Source organism: Herpailurus yagouaroundi, unplaced genomic scaffold (genome assembly GCF_014898765.1).
Source record: "Herpailurus yagouaroundi ecotype Mexico unplaced genomic scaffold, PumYag 162, whole genome shotgun sequence".
NCBI classification, from domain to species: Eukaryota; Metazoa; Chordata; class Mammalia; order Carnivora; family Felidae; genus Herpailurus; species Herpailurus yagouaroundi.
The window spans coordinates 22,978,631-22,999,884 of NW_024412403.1; the positions used below are offsets into that span (position 1 = coordinate 22,978,631).

Consider the following 21,254-nt stretch of genomic DNA (forward strand, 5'->3'; position numbering starts at 1 on the left):
TTCTCTGTCTCCCCCACCCGCTCTCTGACTCTTCCCTGCTTTCTCTCTCTCCAAAATCAATCAATCAATCAATCAATCAATCAATATATACATACTGAAAAAAAAAGAAACCTGTCTAAAGTGAGATGAAACATGGACTTACAAAACTGTATTTCCTCAGGCTTCAGGATAAACTGAGATATAATATGTTGAAGACAGCAATAGCCACAAGGATTAGTTGTGTGTGTGTATGTGTGAGTGTGAGTGTGTGTGTTTATGTTTTAGCTCTTCACACTCTCTTCCTCAACTGCATCCACAAGTGTCAGCAAACATAAATAGACCTCAATATCAAGAGTGAAAACAGAAGTAATCAAGCAAGTTCGCTCAAAGTGTACCCTATCATTTCTGGAATGAACCTGTAATGGAAAGCTTCCCTTCTCTTTTCAAAGACCAAACACTCCATCTCTGAAGGGAATTTCTTTACCTTTTCTCTTCTCCAGAACACTGCGTCACCAGATAGCTCTTCTCTTCCCTTTTCTTCTCTTTATAATTTTAGTCTTTCTTGGCAAACCACGAACTATAATTCCCACATGACAAATTTTCTTCAGTCCTCTCCTTCTCTCCTCAGGCAATAAACTCTTGTTTTGCTTCCCTGTCACTCTATTTCAACAGGTTAATTTTTGCCCTAACATCTTTACTTCTGGGAATTTGATTTCTTCGAATGCTGGGAAGCTGGTGACTAAGGTATGGCTCAGAGTCACTGACTCAGCTCTTTCCCCACAGATGAGGATGTGGTATTGCTAAACTTAGATCAATTGGAAGAGTTTGATATTTGTCAACCTTCCCTTAAGTGGAAGTACTCAAGCGAGTATTTGGCCAGAAATATGCTTTAAATCTAGACAATAGAAGTATCTTAGACATTTTCTATTGACACATCACATCCATTTTTATCATCTAAGCTACTACCCTTTATCATAGGAAAGGGAAGGCTAACTCTTCCTTAACTCTTCTTTCCCAGACTCGCCTGCTGGAAGGCACTTAGGATGAGGTGTACGAGTAAGCAGTGTAGAATGCTGAGGGGGTGTCAACGCCATTCCTGCTTTTCTGAGGAGGTGCCCCTGGATGACGGATGGCAGAAGCCGGACTCCCTACCCCACAGCCTGTCTGTGCAGTTTCTGGTGCAGAGTGGCTGTGAAGTCAGTACAGTGGTAGCTTGGCAGTAGGTCAGCTTCCTGACCTCTGGTTAGCAGTTGCAGACTTGACCCCTGAACCGCACTTCGCTAATTTGTGAGCTTAGAAGCAGAACACTGGTGGCTCTCTCGTCATTCCCTTCCTCTGCCTTCCCAATGATTCTAGAACCACCCCACTCTCAATATCAGGTTTCTTTCTGCTTGGGTTTCTACATCAGTCTCCATCTGATAAACGTCCTAAATATTAAGGGATTTGTCACATGAAGGATTGATCTTCCTGGATTTAGCAAGCCCGTGTAATATGCAGTATTACTATCGATGCATCACCCCTCAGGGACTATGTTGCGATGGGTTCTATCTGCTTCTGCTCTGACGCCCACACTTTTTCCAACAAGATTTTGTGCATATTTTTCCTACTTCAGTTGTAAACGTAATCTAACATCATAGCAAATCCTCAGCACATCTTAAACCCTATCCATTTCCTCTTATTTCACTGCCTTTCTGGTTTTCTCCAAATAATTATTCCACTAATCTTTTCACCACACTTGATCACCTATGTTTAAAATTTTCTTCGTACACATGGATATATTAAGTCTCTGAATAATTGTTTTTCATTTTATTTGTTCCTACACTTTTAAGTCCAACAATTAAGCTTAGGTAACCCAGGGATCTCTCGCTAATTATATCACTTTTACCTCTCTGATATTCTCCACTGAAGTGCTCATTTACTCCTGAGGTACGAGTGGAAATTATTTCCCTCCATAATACCTAAATGTTGACCCTTCTCTCACAAGTCATGGGCTCCAATCTCCCAATATTAAGTGGGCATTTCAACTATGACCAATAAGCAAATTAAATAAAACATAATAAATCTCTGATGCATTCAATAATTCATGTAAACTTACTATAAGCCAGGCAGTTGTCTATGTCTGGGGTAAAATTGAGACATCAGTCACTACTCTTATGGTGGTTACATTCCAATTACATAAAAGTAATTATATATATTAATTTTTTATTATAATTACTGTGGTCAAAATTTAAGCAGGTAAGGGAGAGGGTTGGTGGGGATGGGCATGAGAGTTGGAGTGTTATAGTTTCAAATTAGGTGAACAAGAGTATCTTTGCTAAAAAAGTAATATTTAAACAAGGACTTAACAGAGAAAAAACAGCTTATGAAAATGCTAGGAAGATAAAATAGTAAGCATAAAGATGAGATATGCTTTGGGTTTTTAAATAAGAGAGGGACCATCTGTGCAGAGGGGCATGACTCAGGTGGAAAAAAGAGACAAAAGTCAGAGGAGGCCAATGGGAGCAGAGTAGGAAGAAACCTTGAAAAGTCTGATAGGCCTTTACAATCACGATGGCTCCATCCCTGGACAAAATATTAAACCACTCAAATGCTTTAAGCATAAAGGAATTGCATGTTTGTTTGTTTGCTTGGTTTTTGCTAAAGAATAAGTCTTATTGATTTTTTTTTTAATTTAAACTATACTCTAGGCAGGCATAGGCCAAAGCAGGAAGGCAAGTTTCGGAATTTATGCAATGGTCTATATTAAAAGCAAAAGCAAACCAACTAACCCAACGAACAAAAAAACAACTAGAGAGGTGCCTGGGTAGTTAAGTCAGTTAAGTATCTGACCCTGGATTTCAGTTTAGATCATGACCCCAGGGTAATAGGATAGAGCCCCATGTCAGGCTCTGTGCTGAGTATGGCACCTGCTTAACATTCTCTCTCTTTCTTCCTCTGCCCCTCTCCCCTGTTCACATGCAAACAGCCTAGAATGCAGAGTTTTATTTCATGAGAGCAATGAGACTGGAAATAACTTGCCAGTAGAATGAACAAGAACTCTCAAGGGGTTGGGCCTGGGTAAATAAGTAGATTCAAGGATGCTTGGTCCAAACAACTGGAAAAAGACAGTTGCCATTTGCTGAGATGGTAAAGAATGCCACAGGAAGATATATAGGGGTGAATATAGGAGACTGGCTTTGGATATCTGGGCATCTGGACATTTGCACTGACTTCAGGACATGTAAGTGGAGAGGGAATTAAACACAGAGATATAAAAACATAGCATTCAGGGAAAACATCCAAGCTAAAGGCGTATATTGGAGTTACAGAGTACAGGTGGTATTTAAATCCGTAAGAATTTATTAGCATAGCATAGGTTATGAGTTTTTATGAAACAAAAAACTATCCAAAAAACTGAGGCACAGTGACTTTTAACAGGTCAAAGAGATTTGTAACAACTAGCAAAAGAGACTAAGCAAAGCCCCATGAGGAAGAAGGAAAACCAGAAAAAATGGTGACATGCTAGCTATGTTGGGTGGTGGAGAGATTGTTCAAGGAGAAAGAAGTCATCAACTTCTGTTTGGGTAACATTCTGCCTGTAGATCAAGAAGTCTGAGGATTGAAAATGGACCACTGAATTGAGCATGGGAAGGTCAACAGATACCTTAATAATAGCGGGTTTCATAAGAGAAGTAGAGGTAAAAACCTGACTGGAAGGGTGAGAGGAAAATAATTAGGTCCAGAAAATATAAATGATTCTTTTGTGAAGTTTATTTACTAAGGGAGAGTAGGGGTGCAGAGAAATGACATAGTGGCCAGAAGGATTTATAAGGTCAAGATGATTTTCTTAAGACAAGAATATTTTTACTATGGAAATAAAAGCTTACTTTTTTTTACACTGACACCCACCAGAACAACAGAAAAGCAACCCATCTGCCTATTATATACATATGCAGTCACACATGTATACGTACATACCTATAAAGAATATGTATATTCTATGTTCCCCCTTTCTGGAACAGTGGACAATACTTTAAGATGTTTGAGTTCACACTTATGTATTTTGGGCTACTTATATATATTCTATATTCCCTCTTTCTGGAACAGTGGACAATACTTTAAGATGTTTGAGTTCACGCTTACGTATTTTGGGCTACTTAGAGAAACATGGAAATAGGCAATTGCCCCATACCCTATGCTATGTTGAAATCAGTCTCTATAATGCTACCAAGATAAATGGATCATGCTGCTTCCTGACTAAAGCACTGCAAACTTCCCTTGTTATATACATGATGTAGCAGAACATGAACATGATGGGTGTTTTAAAGGGGATCTGTAATTTGACCTTACTTTTCTATTTTCATCACCACCACTGCTCCCCTCATACAATATAGCCTCCAGGTTCCCCTTTCTCTACAGCCTATGCCACTTCACAGCATGGGATCTTTGTACAGTCACTTTGATGTTTTCTATCTTACCCTTTATTTTCACTGGACCTGTTTCTACTCAGTCTTTCAGACTTAACTCAGAAGTTGACATCTGTTTGAAGCCTTCCCCAAGAATTCCAAACAGAACTCCATTTTGTTCCCAAGCATTGAACCTACACTTCTACAGCAATCCTTTTCTTTTGTATTCTAACTTAAATGTAAAAACCAGGGGCCCTATGTTATTCATCTTCAGATTCCCAAGGTCTCAAACAGTGTTTGACACTTACTAGAAACTCATTATACATATGTCGAGTACGTGAAACAATGATTAAAAATTGATACAAGTATGGACTCCTTAAAAATGAGATCTAGCTATCCCATTTCCTTTATTTTCAGAGAAGCATGGTTGTTAGAAAAATAAGATGATGCCATACATAGTTTCTGAAGACTTGCAAAAGTTTTCCTCATAGTTTTGAGGGGAAAAAAGGGAGCCTGTTGTAGACGTTTCCAGACTAGATAATAAAACCGATCAGGTAAGAGAAACCTGGCTTTATATTCAGTTGAAGAAAGTGTGTTTTCAAATGAACTTTCACTCGATTTCAAGTTTTATGTAACAAGCGTCTGGATAAAATATGATCCCAATATAAGGACAAGTAGATTGACTATAATTCCACATATACCGAATTCTATTCAGTTTATTCAGGTTAGCCTGTAAGCAGATCTCTATTCTCAAAAATGACTTGATAGACTTCTCCATGACTTGGGTGAAAACACAGATAACCACACTTCATGATATTTTTGAATTAAGTCAATCCTGGAAAAAAGGCTAGACATTGGATTTGACAGGGTCTCTCAGTAGGTTAAAAAGATGAGCCCAATGGACAAGATGAGATTTAATAGGGGTAAGTACAGGGTCGTGACTGAGGTTAAAAGAAAAATCAATTGTGGGGCACAGGACTGGAGAACTCACTTAAAAACAGTCTGTGGGAAAAAGATGTAGGCTAGAAGGTAAAAAAGTGGCAAAATCAAATGAAATTTTTGTATCCTTTAATAGAAATATAGTGTCCAGAGTAAGTGAGGTCATTATGCCATTATCAAATTTTACTATGCATTACTCTATAAGGTCTATATCTAAGTATTTTTTCCTAGATCTAAGTATTCTATCTAAAGAGGCATTTAACAAACTGACTTTTACCCAAAGATGAATTATCAATATGAACGACAGCTTGGCCATAATAGTAGCTAGCTAGTATTTACTGAGTACATGACCTGTGCTGGTGTTTTGAATTCATTTTCTCACTTAGTTTTCACATACGTCTAATCAAGTGGAGCTTGGAATGGCTTCTGGGGAGCATTGAAACCCCCTTCAGGACAGAAGCACCCATTCGCCAATGTGGGATGTGTTGCCTGACAGCTTACAGCAGATTCCATCTCCTCAAAGTCCCCAGGAGAAGGTGACTTTGCCAGAAAATCATATCAATTAATGAAGCCACTGTGAGCTCATCATATTAAGATTTAATATGAAAAGTTTACAGTTAAGTGAAATACAACAAACATCAAATGAATTAGGAAAGTTAAGATTATGAATCATTTGATAAAGTTTAAAAGTTAGATTAAATGTCTTGAGGAAAACTTTAAAATATACCATATACATAGGAGTATGTAGACTGCCTTGTCAGAACATGATTTACTGGAAGTAGAAAATTATAAGGAAGGAATGATAATTGTTAACAATATGATTGTAATTTGATTTGCCTTAAATGTGCTTTACATTTTTTTGCCCCAAGATAGGAATCTAAATCAAAAATGAAATTATGTTTTCTACAAAGAAGGATTATCACCTAAGAAGTACACTTGAAAAAAATTCATGACAAAGTCTTAAAATATATATATACATATGTATACATATGTATATATATATTCTTCTCTCCCAGAATAAATAAAAGCAAATGAAGTGAGAGGCATGGAGGTGAAATAGCCAGCTCATGAACATAAGTGGTATCTGTATGCCAATTTTCATATATATATATATATATATATATATATATATATATATATATGTCTCGCTCTTCATCTAATTGTGTTTGTCCCTGGTATTTTGGTAAAAAGTTAATATAACTGATTATAAGACATATATGGGCTGGTTTATAATTACAGTTTTATAAAGATAGGAAACAAACCAAAGAGAACTGAATCATTCCTTGCTCATAAACATGAAACCAGGGCCTAATAGAAAGACCTGTTCGGGGCTTTTCTGCTTTAATCCAAGCACAGGTAAATATGTTTTATTTTAGAAAAATCATTTTAAAAATGGATACAAGTTCCTTCATGTTATTTGGGAGAATGAGAAAAGAAAACTGGCAGTTACTACTAGGACTTGGCCAATTAAGATCACATGTAGGAAATAGTAGCAGAAGAAAAAGGATGTTGCCTTCCTACTGACCCTCATAGGACACCTTTGATCTAGCCAATATTTTATCCTACTTATTATTTAAATCATCATAATAGATATAATAAATTACGTGTTTACATATTGTTTTCTAATTTTTAAATGTATCTTGCTTCCTTAAAATAAGTATAAATAATATCTCATGTATTTCTTTGAGCTACTGTGAGAATTATGTTGATGACTACTCACGATTCAATGTAAATAATCACTCCTATTTTTCTTCTCGCTACAACTTTATCAAACTGTTCTCTCCCAGAAGAAATAAAGGCAAATGAAGAGGGAGGCATGGAGTGAAATATCCAGCTCATGAACATATGTGGTGTCTGTAGGCCAATGTCCATACCCTGTTATACCACACACTTCCATATCCTACTTAATCAAAGATTATACCTCCACTGTTAAGAAAAGAACTATCATCATACTTACTAAGAGATTTTAGAAAAAAAGATGTCTAGGGCACCTGGGTGGCTCAGTCAGTTAAGTGTATGATTTGAGTTCAAGCCCTGCATCGGGCTTTGTGCTGACAGCTCAGAGCCTGGAGCCTGTTTCCAATTCTGTGTCTCCCTCTCTCTCTGCCCCTCCCCTGCTCACACTCTGTCTCTCTCACCTTCAAAACTAAATAAACATTAAAAAAACATGAAGGACATTACTAGGATGACAGGTAGGATCATATTTTAGTCTTTGGATTAGACAGTAATTTAATTGTTTTATAGAGCTTTTGTAGGAGAATGCTTTGTTACATACAGTAAATACACGCTGAAGTTGGCCCCGATAAATGGCTCAGATAAAAAAATATAAGTTCTATGAACTATTCTCACAAATTTCCTATGAGTATGAAATTATGTTCAAAGAAAAAAGAATAAAAAGGAAGGAAACTAAGGCCAATAAATACACATAAGATATCTTGTGAACATAACCTGTGAGCAGAGAGAGAGGGAGACATAGAATCTGAAGCAGGCTCCAGGCTCTGACTTGTAAGCATAGAAGCCTATGTGGGGCTCAAAGTCACAAACTGCGAGATCACAACCTGGGCCCAAGTCAGATGCTTAACCAACTGAGCCACCCAGGCGCTCCCCTAGTAATGTCCTTTGTAACAAAAGATGCAGGCATGGCATTTATTTGTTATTTATCTTTACTGTCCTTTAATCTAGAAAGTTTCCTCAACCAGTCCTTTGTTTGCATGGCTTTGATACTTTGAAGGCTGGTTATTTTGTAGATGGTACGTCAAGTTGGACTTGTCTTACATTTCCCCATACTAGATCCTGATTATGCACGTTTGGCGGGAATATTACAATTGTTATTATGTGTTCTTCTCATTACCTATTTCTGGTAGCACCCGAGTTTAATTTTCTCATTACTGGTGATGTTAATTTTGATCACTTAATTAAAGTGGGATCTGGTAGGTTTATCAACCGTAATGTTATTATTTTTCCATTGTATTTAAAAATAATTTGAGGAGTAGACACTTAAAAATTTTTTTTAACATTTATTTATTTTTGAGACAGAGAGAGACAGAGCATGAACGGGGGAGAGGCAGAGAGAGAGGGAGACACAGAATCATAAGCAGTCTCCAGGCTCTGAGCCATCAGCCCAGAGCCTGATGCAGGGCTCGAACTCACGGACCGTGAGATCGTGACCTGAGCTGAAGTCGGACGCTCAACCGACTGAGCCACCCAGGCACCCCGAGGAGTTGACACTTTAAAAACATTTCCATTTATTTTTTTGTCATCTAACTAAATTTTTTCTCGTTGTACTCGCATTAGCAACCATTGATGCACCTCAGCTGAATTCATTTGTATTATGATATTTGTTAAAATTGGTTGATGGATGTTTTTGACATGTCTCTCTCTCTCTACTTTTTTTTATTAATTTCTTTTCCTCCTGGCACAACACATTTTTCCAGGCTTATTTTGTACTTGGTTCCACTGTTAGAATCAGCAATTTTACAAGAAACCCTGGTTACTTTTACTGAAGAATGGAATTTAGAAACCAAGAAGTAGGGGAGCCTGGATGGTTCAGTTGGTTAAGCCTCCGACTCTTGACTTCAGTTCAGGTCATGATCTCATGTTCATGAGTTCTAGCCCCACATTGGGCTCTATGCTGGTGGTGGGGAGCCTGCTTGGGATTCTCTCTCCCTATCTCTCTGCCCCTACTCTGCTAGTTGCATACTCTCTCTCTCCCTCCCTCTCTCTCTCTCTCAAAATAAATAAATAAACTTTAGAAACAAATAAAACCAAGAAGTGGGTACCAGGCTAATATGCTCTTTGCTGCTGAGGTGTTACACGTCCCAAGTCCTCTTGGTGGATAGATAGATCAGAAATTGTTTTCTAAGTAAGATTCCTGACAAAAAGAAGTTCCTTGTACAAATGGCTGAATACACACACACACACACACACACACACACACACACACACACTTACATCTTTACTTCTTTTCTCCTTTCTATCTTTATCAACATACGTTAAAACCAGACTTCACACTGGTAACTCCAAACCCCAACTATTATCCCAGGGTTATTCTAGTTTTTGTCCTTTATCTGCAACTTTAATGGTGAGATGATTACTTCATACTGTATTATACTTTATATATACTGATGTTACTCCATACACTTGTAGAAATGAGTCATGAATCACTGTCCCCACCCTTTTACTTGGTTGGATCCCTCCTTAACACTGATTAGGTTCCAATACTCCTCTCTGGGTTGCTGTATCTGTCTTGGCACATGGAAATCCTTCTCACCTGCCTAGACTCCAACATCCCACACTAGACCACTGAGGCCCCCTTTAGTCTATTAACACTGCTGAGGGTATGACACCCTATTCCAGGCTGTTGTGCCCCCACCCACATACAGATGTCTACCCTACTTTGATGTAGGACTTAATTATAAAGAAGGCAAAAAAGGAAGATAAGAAGGAAGGAAAAGAAAAAGGAAAAAATGATTTTTGAAACAAAAGAAGTTAAAAGAATAGCTTTTTCCCATATTTATCACTGAATATGTAGCACATAATTTCATATACAATTTTAGCTGCTTTATTTTATTGCCCCTTTGAATCTAAATAATCTGCTATAGTATAAAATACCATATAATAAATTATCTGTACTTTTACTAGGTCAGACAGGCCAATGAAATTTTGAGCTGTGATATTTACACCCGTTTTGAAATATTTAACTTTTTATATAACATTTCTCTTATATTTTATTTAAAATCACATTGCATTTTCATTGTTCAAATTCTTCAGGAAAGACTACATTTTGTAAGCATTAAATAAAGAGGTCCCATCAAAGGAATAATGTTTATAAATGTTGATATTTAAATGTAGGTTTCTCATGTAAGGCTCAGGGTCTAATTCATTTTTATATCTCCATTACAATTTCAGTTGAATCTACCTCTTTCTGAAACAAATTTTAGGTATGCATTTATCACAAAAATAAATATTAAGAAAATTGTGCTATTCAATAAATAGTTCCAATAACATTTTAGTTCTTACCTGAGGTGAACATTTTCTATTTTTCAAGCTGAGGGAAACTCAGTAAGTTAATACTTTCATTATGAGTGTAGGTATCAGACACACCCAGACCCTATGTCAGAAGGATAAGTATCAAATATATTTTCATTTTTCAATGAAAAATTTTACAGTATGAAATGTGAAATATGAATAAATGTGAGATATTAAATGTTTCCTGAGAATTTAATAATGTCTATTCATTATGAATATAATGTTCTATTTTTCATATTTTTTCTAGAATTATAAGCACTTAAAAATTTAAGAAAATCTGGTCATTAGCAAAGTTTACCTAATAGATACAAACTTATATGATCTGTAAAAAAGAACACGTAAAATAGTGCATCAATATTATTATAATTCTATATATATATATTTGTCACATACATAGTTATTATTTATAAGAAGTTCATATTAATTACAAGGAAATTCATCTAGGTTCCTGAGGCTAATTTAGTATCAATTTAGTATCAGTGAATTTTGATATGACTTAGCACATTTCATTTTCCTAGAATGTAATTGCTTGTTAATGGTTTATTCATATGCCTAAATGTGGATAGTCTACTTCCCATGATTTTCATTGAGATTAATTTTCTAATAACGTCGTGGTAGATAATAAATATTCATTTATTTCTTTCCTTTCTTTATCCCTTCCTCCTTCCTTCCCTTCCTGTCTAAGTTCTCTTTCATGTCAATATTTTTCTTCCTCCTTCCTTCCCCGAGAACCTTTCATACAATCCCTTCTCGTCCTTTTCCCTCAGTGTAACAAAACTTGACTTGGAGAGTAACGGGTTCCAGTTACATAATAATTTGAGTATTGATAGTTTTGTAAACTTTTATTTTATTTTTTTAAATATTTATTTATTTTTGAGAGAGAGAGAGAGAGAGAGAGAATGAGCAGGGGAGGGGCAGAGAGAGAGGGAGACACAGATCTGAAGCAGACTCCAGGCTCCAAGTGGTCAGCACAGAGCCCAACATGGGGCTCGAACTCACAAACCATGAGATCATGACCTGAGCCAAAGTCGGAGGCTTAACCGACTGAGCCACCCAGGCTCTCCAGGTTTTGTAAACTTTTAAATTTCCCGTTGGTCTTTGCAACTAATAACATTACTTCAGGAGTATATTTATATCTTATGATCATATCAGTATGATATATATCAGTATCCTATCATATCAGTGGAAATAAATACCTTTCTTAATTTAATATAAAATTATAGTTATATACTGGAACTCTACTTAGAAAACAGTTTAAAATATTTTCATAGAAGGTATGTATTCTATTAAAACATAATACTACGATAATTTTTTGATATTTCTCTGCCTACTCTTAAAATGCAATAAATCAAGTTTTTGTATCATAGGAGCTATAAAAAATATACTACAATGTATATCTTCTGACTTCCAGTCTTGTAAAACATAACGGCAAATTCTATAAATATGTATGTATATTTTATATATAACTGTTATTTATATAACTAAAAACATAACTAGATTTCTAGTTAAAATGAATTGTATTCTACATGCCATTATTTCTATATCTTTAAGCTCTGGGGATAACTAGAATGTTTTCAAACAAAAAATGCAATAGTTTTCAATGGCAGTTGTATAATCCTAAATTTTCTATTTGCCTTAAAAATAAGCTTACTATTTGCAGTTTCAACTTTAAGATTTTAAAACAGATTAATTTTAGTTTGTTTTCTATCAAAATGTCTTTTATTTTTAGTTTTTTTTTTTGATAGGGTTCTAAGTTTACATAAAATATAATTTGCATTCTTTTTTTAATGTTTATTTATTTATTTTTGAGAGAGACAGAACACAAGCAGGGGAGGGATAGAGAGAGAGAAGGAGACACAGAATCTGAAGCAGGCTTCAGGCTCTGAGCTTTCAGCACAGAACCCGATGAGGGGCCTGAACTCACAAACTGTGAGATCATGACCTGAGCCGAAGTCAGACGCTTAACTGACTGAGCCACCCAGGCGCCCCTATTATTTGCTTTCCTAAGACATTTTCTCCTTTTTTTTTCATAGACAGTTTGCTCATAAAGTTGGGGGATCCGAATCAAGGTTTAAAATCAATCTTGATTAGTAAATATGTTCTAAGTCCTCACTATCTTCCCTCAGATGCAACTGTTCTAAATTTTTAAGTATTGGTTCATTCCTCCTAATAATAACCTGTATCATTACTTATTAAAATGTAAAGCTATTTGATTACAGAAATATTTTATGAGATCTCAGAAATTATTGTGCTATACTTACCAGCCAAAGCAAGAATATATTCTTGAAATCTTGTTCCTATACGGTTAGTGGCTGTGCAATTATATCGTCCAAAGTCATTGTCAGATGTAGGTGCAATCTAAAATAATCATAATAATAAATGTTGAACAATTTTAAAACAATATCACAACAGTTTTAAAATAGACTCTAGTATGCCTACCATCTTCACAACTGTTCTATTATTTACAACTCCTTGCCATATTCTTTTTTTTTTTTTTTCTGTATCAAGTAAGTATCATACCCTTTTAAGATGTAATCCATAGACCTGTGTTTCCATGGGACTAGGTGAAATATAGTTTAGCTATTAATTTATTAAGTAGATAAATGCCACATCTACTGAATAGAAAAATCACTAGATATTAATGTATGTAAAGATCACTAAGTAGTACACATTTTGAAAAAAATACATTCTGCAATCACTGCAGACATGAACTTGAAAACAGAAAATTGTTCCCAAAGCATTAATTAACTCTTTGTTTTCTGTTTTAGCCTCAAGTCAGGCAGACTTAAAGTTCAAAAAAGGTTGGAAATACATCAGTTTTCTTTCCCTCTCATGATTTTATTGAATATGAAATATTAATGAAGGATGAGGACTCATTCTAAAAAAAAATAATAATCTTTCCAGGAAGGTACTTTGCAAGAAAAATGTTGCCCTTGTGTAGTAATCCCTGTAGACAGACATATTATCTTGATAACTAATAACAGTATCTCACCTCCATTTATGTTCAATTCTTATCATTCTCTTTCAGTTTAGGTGCAAAATAGCTGACCTCAATCCTTACACATTCGAAATCCATAATTAAGTTAACCTTCCAGAATTCTATTGCTGAACGTTGGGACCAACCCTGTAATTCTAATGTACCGAAATTCTGAAGTATCAATTCAGAAAAGAGATTTGATGATAGTAATAGATACAATTTTCAATCCCAGTAACTATTATTAAGGGAGCATATGCTTACAACAAGAGTTGCTGTTAATTTCAACTCTATCCCAAAAAGGGGAAAATGATTTTGTGGTAATGGGAGGCCATTAACTAAAAGTGCAATTTTGAGGTCCATTGAAGATGGTAATTCTGAAAGAGTACGAAAAAAAATCTGTGTTATTCATTCTCTGGTTAGCTGTCTATCTAGGAGTAGATCATAAGTTTAAGGATTAGAAGCTTTAACAGTTCTTATGTAAGTACTTTTTGATTAAAATATTCATTTTTTCTTACATTCAGTTTTTAATAAACTAGGCTAATTTAACTTTAAAACAATTTTACTAGTGAGAAAGAAATCTGCCAACAAAAAAATTCTTCATTTTACAAGCATTTGAGAGTTATTTATATAGTCCACAGGAAAGAATGTGCACTGAACTGACACAATGCAGAGACAGAATGGCCATGACAAAGTAGGAGAACTATCATGCAGCTCCTCCATATTAACAAGGTAATTTAAATATAACCAGTTTAATCGGAACGACTTTTAAAAGGCTCAATTCAAGGTTTTTTCACTTGTTTGTTTGTTTTCTGTTCCTGGGAGTTTGCCTATCCCAAGATAGAAGTTTCATAATTTTGTCTGAAATAATTTCTTTATAATGTTGTATGATGAACAAATACAGAAAACGCCCCTAATAGGATAGATTATTTAAAAGAAAAGCACAGATCTAGATATAACCTGACCAAATCATGAGCCCGGCAGGATAGTTGATGTGTTCTAGGAAAGCAATATGAAAACAATGTCCGAGAGTGGTTTGACGCCCAATCTGAACACAATGAAATGAGAAGTAATCTTATCAAAAAAAATAAAATAATGTACAAATAGGTATATTATAAAGCACTAACTTAAAAATATTTAAATTTAAAATATACCAGTTATTGCTGCTATTTATCCAAGAAGAACTAGGAACATCTTACATATGGAACCACTTTTTCATATTTAAATATGCAATTAAAATAATTCAAGTTAACTTAAGATGTTGGGCTTTCATAGTACATAATAGAACAACATATAGTTTTGAACATCAATTAGGGCTGGGAATACATTGTTGATAAGGGAATTCAATCATCTTTTTCCTAAACCTTCAAAAACTTGGTTTCATTTCTCTTGTGTTCCATTGTGAGAAAAAATCACATATTTAATAGTTAGCACTTTACTTAAGAAACAACAGAGAACAATAAAACAATATTATTCCAATCAATCCATTAGAAAGTTTCTACATCAATTTTTGCCCATATATTAAAAATATGTCCAATTACCTCAGGAAGCACTCAGGGAAAAAAAAAATGGATGGGCTATAGAGATGAATGTATTGGCAGCAATCCAAAGGATTTATATAATATTTTATTACGTCTTAAAATTCATAAATTTAAAAGATTGAAAATATATATTTACTCAATGTGAAAGGAAAAACTTTAAAATCAATTCAAGAAATCTATTATTGACCAACTTGTTATCGATTGCAAACTCTATTTTTCTATATTGTATTACATGTTAAGAATTAGCAATTATATGACTATTATAATAATTACCAAAAAAATAAAAATGTAGTATCATAACCAACTATATATGTTATTGATTCAAGATTAGTAATGCTTATCATTGCTTTTTCTTTTTTATAGTTATTGTTATTTTGTTTTATTTTGTCTTCCTATTGTATTAGTTATACATTAGTTATTTATTCATGATTTTAATTCAATTTCTGAAAATAGTATGCACATAAAAAGTGTATATTCAAGGTCAATGCTTTAACCAACAAACCGTGTGGCTGTGTATAAACAAAAATTGCTTAGTTTTTACTTTGGGATGGAGAGAAATGCCATTTGGGCAGAAGATTAAATAACATGAGAGCTTTATATGAACAAAATATTTAAATATAAAATGATTAATATATTTAAATGTTGGATTTATTACATGTTGTTTGAAATTGACTATGGAGAATTATGAGCTATCCCAGAAACTGAAAACTGGTAAAATGATGTAAAGCAGAAATTGCAGATTAGTCTGTCATTTAAACATGACCTTAAATCTACCTGTTACGGAATGAATTCTCTTGCCCCATGGAATTCATATGTTGAAACCCTAACCTCTAATGTTATTTGGAGATAGGGTCTTTAAAGAGATAACTGAAGTTAAATGAGGTCATAAAAATGGGTCTTAATGTCCTTATAAAAAGACAAGAAACCAGAGCTCTCTCTTTATGTGCACATAGGAAAGTCTATGTTAGTAAATGGTTAGAGGGAACATCTGCAAACAAGGACAGGGATTTCATAAACAAACAAACAAACAACCTGGAACCTTGTTCCTGGACTTCTAGCCTACAGAAATGTGGATGTGGGGAAGGGTTTCTTTGTTGAAACTACCCAATCTGGTATTCATTATAGCAGCCCAAACACAGTAACACAGTACCCCAAACTAAGATTAAATCTAACCTTGGTTTTTAACTATGGTTAAATACCTACATTTTAGGTTAAATCTACCCAAATGTCTTTGTGAACTTGACCTCTGTGTCAATTCACCAATAGCTAGTTCTTCTAATAAAGTTACAAAGGAACCAATTTAAACCGAAATGGATTTAGACAGAGTAGCTTATTAGTCAGCTATCCAAATAATTGGGGAAGTAATGGTTAAATCCTTCTATCAACCAAACATTTCACTAAGTCCAGTTACCAGGTAGAAGACTTAACAAGGCACCAATGAGAGCACCCTGAAGTTCATGCAGTCTGGATATCAGATGTTATTTTAAACCATGCGTCTTTAAAATTTATGTAAACTGAACTACAGGGAAAAAATATACTGTCCTTTCAGCTAAATAAGGCTGGTGGGGAAGATTCCTAATTATATTGAAAGAATGATAAACTGGAAGGGTCCCTGATTATCATAGAAACACAAACTTTGGGAATTGATACAGACACATAATCAGCAATTGCTAAATAAGACGTAGTGTACTCAAACAGAATTTAAAGCCCAGGCACTAAGCAGTATAAAAACAATGATATACAATCTTAATTTAAAATGAAAGGCGCCTCTGTGGCTCAGTTGGTTAAGCGTCCAACTCTCTATTTTGGCTCGGGTCATGATCTCACAGTTCGTAAGTTTGAGTCCTGCCTTGGGCTCTGTGCTGACAGTGCAGAGCCTGCTTAGGATTCTCTCTCCCTCTCCCTCTACCCCTACCCCTGCTCTCTCTCTCTCTCTCTCTCTCTCTCTCTCTCTTTCTCAATAAATAAACTTAACAAAATAAAATATGTATACATGTAAAATACATATACAAAAGAAAATGAAGTGAGGCAGTGAACAAGTAAATCTGGTTTATTTAGAAACTTGTAAGTATGTAACAGCAAGAAGTAACATATGCCAGTCCTAGAAACAAAGCATAACCTCAAAAACAATGGCTACAATCAACATTGAAACTGAACTTTTGGCCCTCAATAACTGATGAATTACTCATTCCCTCACTGTATTTTTTCCTGATATAACTGACTTTTTCCAAATATTACCTCATGAAAAATAATGGCTTTTGTTATACACTCATAATCCTACATAAGTAAATTATGAGAAATTAATCATTAATGGGCCATGATCCAAATGCATAAAATTTCCTTTTTAAGTAAAAGCACATGAAAAATATACAATAAGATTTGTATGTGTATATGTATTATATGAAATATATAAGTGTATTTATATCAAAGTATTTAAAAATATAACATAGTAGTTAACTGCTAAAATAATACAACTTATTCACATGTACATAAAGACTTACCTCTAATATCATCTTTCTCCCTGCACTATATGTCTTTAAATTAGTGGTGTTTTTAGCTGGCAAGACTAATTTCTCTCTTCTCCAAAGGACTGATGCTGGTGGATTAGATTTCACATCACAGCTTATATTGATCGGGTTTCCTTCCCAAGAGTAATAAATTGTTTGGTTTGATATAAACTTGGGAGCATCTGTAAAGCAAAATAACGTAACATTTATAGACCTTTTGTTTTAGGTAAATAATCAATTAGTGTTAATAACAGTAATTATTACTCAACTACACAAAAAAAAGCCACATCAATTCTAATTTCATATATTTAGTGTGTGACAGCAGAACTCATGAAAATATGTTGTTTGCTCTTTCATCAAATAATTTTAAAATTAATATAAAAATATTCAAAGTTTGTCAATTATTAAAACATGAAACATTAGTGTACAAAATTTGCTTTTAATAATCTGAGAAAAAAGTATCTATCCAGTTAATTAATAGCTATGTACGTATATGAAATCTGTTTCTACAACAAACTTCATTATAAAGTGAGAGTTTAGGATAATGGAATCAGTGGTCATGTGTCATTTTTAAATCTTGTCTTATTCATATAATTTCTTTTATAAGATATTTTGAAGCATATATAAAATCTAAATTGAAATGTCAATATTACAATTAAGAGACTTTTTTTTTCTGAAAAATAATTTCCAGTTTTAATTAAACCATAGATGATTTAATTTAATTGACAAAGTTGATTTGAAAATTAATCAGTGCCTCTGAGGGTCTGTCAAAACTGAGGCCCCTACAATCAGACCTCTGTAAAAACAGTTAAGAGAAAATAGACAATATTATTATATTGTTTTATCAAAATAACCTAATTGTGAAGACACACAAGTGTGGTTTTAGCCTTGCCCCATGCCAATCATAACTGCTTCAAGTTTCAGTATCTTGACTGTATAATTATTTGAGAGAATTCATTTTTAAATTTTTTACTAAATATCATAATCCTAAATTAAGTGGTAGCTAAAATGTTGCTGGTAGAAAATGTTGATTGTTATTGTTATTAATTATTTAGAACTTAGTATCATTTCACAAACTATCGATTTCAGGTTTGTTTTGTTTTACTACTTGTAATTACTTAAAAATGACCTACACCAATTTTGTTATATCAATAGATTATATATCTGATATATAAGAATTATAATTTATAGTACAAATGCACAAGTAATTTTAAAATCCTTGTCCTTTATTTGTTTTAGTGTATGTTTTTAATGCCAATCTCACAGATTTGAATATAATCATAATAATATAATAATAATATTATATTAATTATATATTATATTATATATTAATTATATATTATATTATATATTAATTATATATTGTACATATTATAATTATATATATAATTATAATATATAATTATATATATTAATTATATATATTATATTATATTATATTATATTATATTATATTATATTAATAATATTTTAACCAGAGGCCATTCATTAGATATCCATTCAACCCAGGAACAAAATTATATTATTCAGTGCTAGCAACGTGTTGGTGATGTGGACTCTATCATATGTTATTGAGGTAAATACAATTTGAACAACCCCTCAGGAAGATAAAGAGCCTTAAAAACCTTTATAATTTTGATTCTGCAATCTGGTCTTACGTTTCTCTCCAGAGAAAATAAATAGAAATATCCAAAGTTTATATAAAGGACTTTTAATGCATTATTATCTTAACAAAAACTCAAAAGAACTTAATGTCCCTCAAAAGAGAATTGTCTAAAGTAGTAACACATCTTGGCCCTTAGGTGTGCTTAAATATCACACAGACACCTCTACCTATGGTTATCCTCAGCTTGCAGGGTGCCCGTCCTTCCCATCTGACTGTCTTCAAAACTGACCCCACACTTCCTCTACGCAGCCTGTCCACAACCTTCAGTTGGGGGTGGGCTTCTGTACTTGGTGCTCCCACAGACTCTATGTTTTCCCTCAGCATGGTCACAGGCATTGGCCGGATCCATGTCATTGTGTTTTCACTAAATGCTCTGACTCTTAAAAGTTAAGATATGTCTTGCTCACAATTATATACCTGATAGCTTACACAGTGTAAGGTGCTTACTCAGTTCTCAAAAACCGTACATCAAGTTTACTTGAAATTAATCAACCAACTAATTTTCAATTCAACAGCTTAGTTAAATTGAACGGAAGGTATTTTCAAGGAGAAAAGAAAAAAAGAAAAAAAAAAGAAAAAAAACACCTTTTTCAAGGTGTGGAAAGACGAAGTGAAAAATCTAGGAACGTATAACTAATTAGGGGTACAACTGTGAGAGAAGCCAAACTTCCTGATGTTCAGAGTGAAAAGCTAAGGTTATATAGATATACAGCTCTATCTGTAAAACATTTTATTACTCTTCATAAATATGAAATATAATCTCCTTAACATTATAATATTCTAAGGAAAGGTTTATGGATAATTTACTTGCATATAAGTATAGCCCAATATGAAAATCATACATGCTAATGGAACTATTAATAGACGGCTGACTCACAGTCTACTCTGTCCATGATGCGGCATCTGTATAAATATGTATTATATTATTATAATTTGACCATAAACTTAGGGCAAGATTTGATTTTCTCCAAAAGCAAGCAATTGCTACTAATTGTCTGCCTGATGATCTCAGTAGGAATTTAATTTGGAATCACTGATGTTGAATGCAAACATGCTACAGGCAATACATGCTATCCTGAAAGGCACATTAAAAAATGTATTTGTGGTGCGAGGCCAGAAAATATTGATAACTTCCATCTACAATAAAACATAAAGAAAATTCCCATACAATACATGCTTTGTAGACTCAAAACACTACCAGTGCAGCAATATGCACTAGCACAAGATTGGCACGTTAATAAAACCGAAAATTGGTGTTGGGTCACTGTTTGAAGGAAGATATGATTCTGGCACAGGCAACATGAGAAAGCTTCAGGCTAAAAACAAGCAGCCACATTTCATGTTGATAATCAAAAAGAGTAATTTTCAGAGAATTGGCCTTTTTAAAGAGTAGGCCTTTCACATCCTGAAAGACTTCAAGTATTGTGCCGAACAAATAAACTTTGGCAGTTAAGAAAACAGCAGGTGGAAGGAGGAGGAGAGAGGAATACGGCATCCATAAACCATAAAGAAATGGAAACATCTCTCAGGGCATTATATGTCCCCCAAATCTTAGTGAAGCCCAAAATAAAATATTCTACAAAATTCAATGAAAAGAAATAACTTTATGGGAAAAACACATTTTTTATCTCAGCAAAGTAGTGAAAAAATCAGAGAAACGTGAATACTGACACGATAAAATATGTCATTCGCTGGATGAAAAAGTAGCAGTGTCCCTTCAGAAAGCTTCAGGTAACAATGAGAACCGAGGAAAGTAGCAAAAATGCCCTCCTCGACAAAACTTTTGTCAGGTTTCTATAACCCTTTTTAAAAAAAAATGTTTATGTATGTATGTATTTATTTATTTATTTTTATTTTTTATATGTAATTTATTGTCAAGTTAGCTAACATACAGTGTCTACAGTGTGCTCTTGGTTTTAGGGGTAGATTCCCATGATTCATCATCACTTACCTACAACACCCAGTGCTCATCTCAACAAGTGCCCTCCTCAATGCCCATCACCCATTCCTCCCTCTCCCCAGCTCCCCCAAGCAAACCTCAGTTTGTTCTCTGTATTTAGCAGTTTCTTACGGTTTGCCTCCCTCGATTTGAAACTATTTTTTCCCCTTCTCTTCCCCCATGGTCTTCTGTTAAGTTTCTCAAGTTCCACAGATGAGTGAACACATATGATACCAGTCTTTATTTCTGAGAGAGAGAGAGAGAGAGAGAGAGAGAGAGAGAGAGAGAGAGAGAGA

At 34.1% G+C, this 21,254-nt stretch overlaps 1 protein-coding gene across 3 annotated transcripts in view; it reads right to left on the bottom strand.

Moving 5' to 3' along the window:
- Positions 1-21,254, bottom strand: part of NCAM2 (neural cell adhesion molecule 2) — a 521,094-nt gene that overhangs the window by 93,028 nt on the left and 406,812 nt on the right. For all 3 annotated transcript variants that reach the window (XM_040484139.1, XM_040484138.1, XM_040484141.1), the window contains 2 exons: positions 17,348-17,535; positions 12,593-12,689 (listed from right to left, as the gene is read on the bottom strand). In XM_040484139.1, the coding sequence (XP_040340073.1) occupies positions 12,593-12,689; positions 17,348-17,535 (285 nt within the window). The remainder of the gene's footprint in view (positions 1-12,592; positions 12,690-17,347; positions 17,536-21,254) is intronic.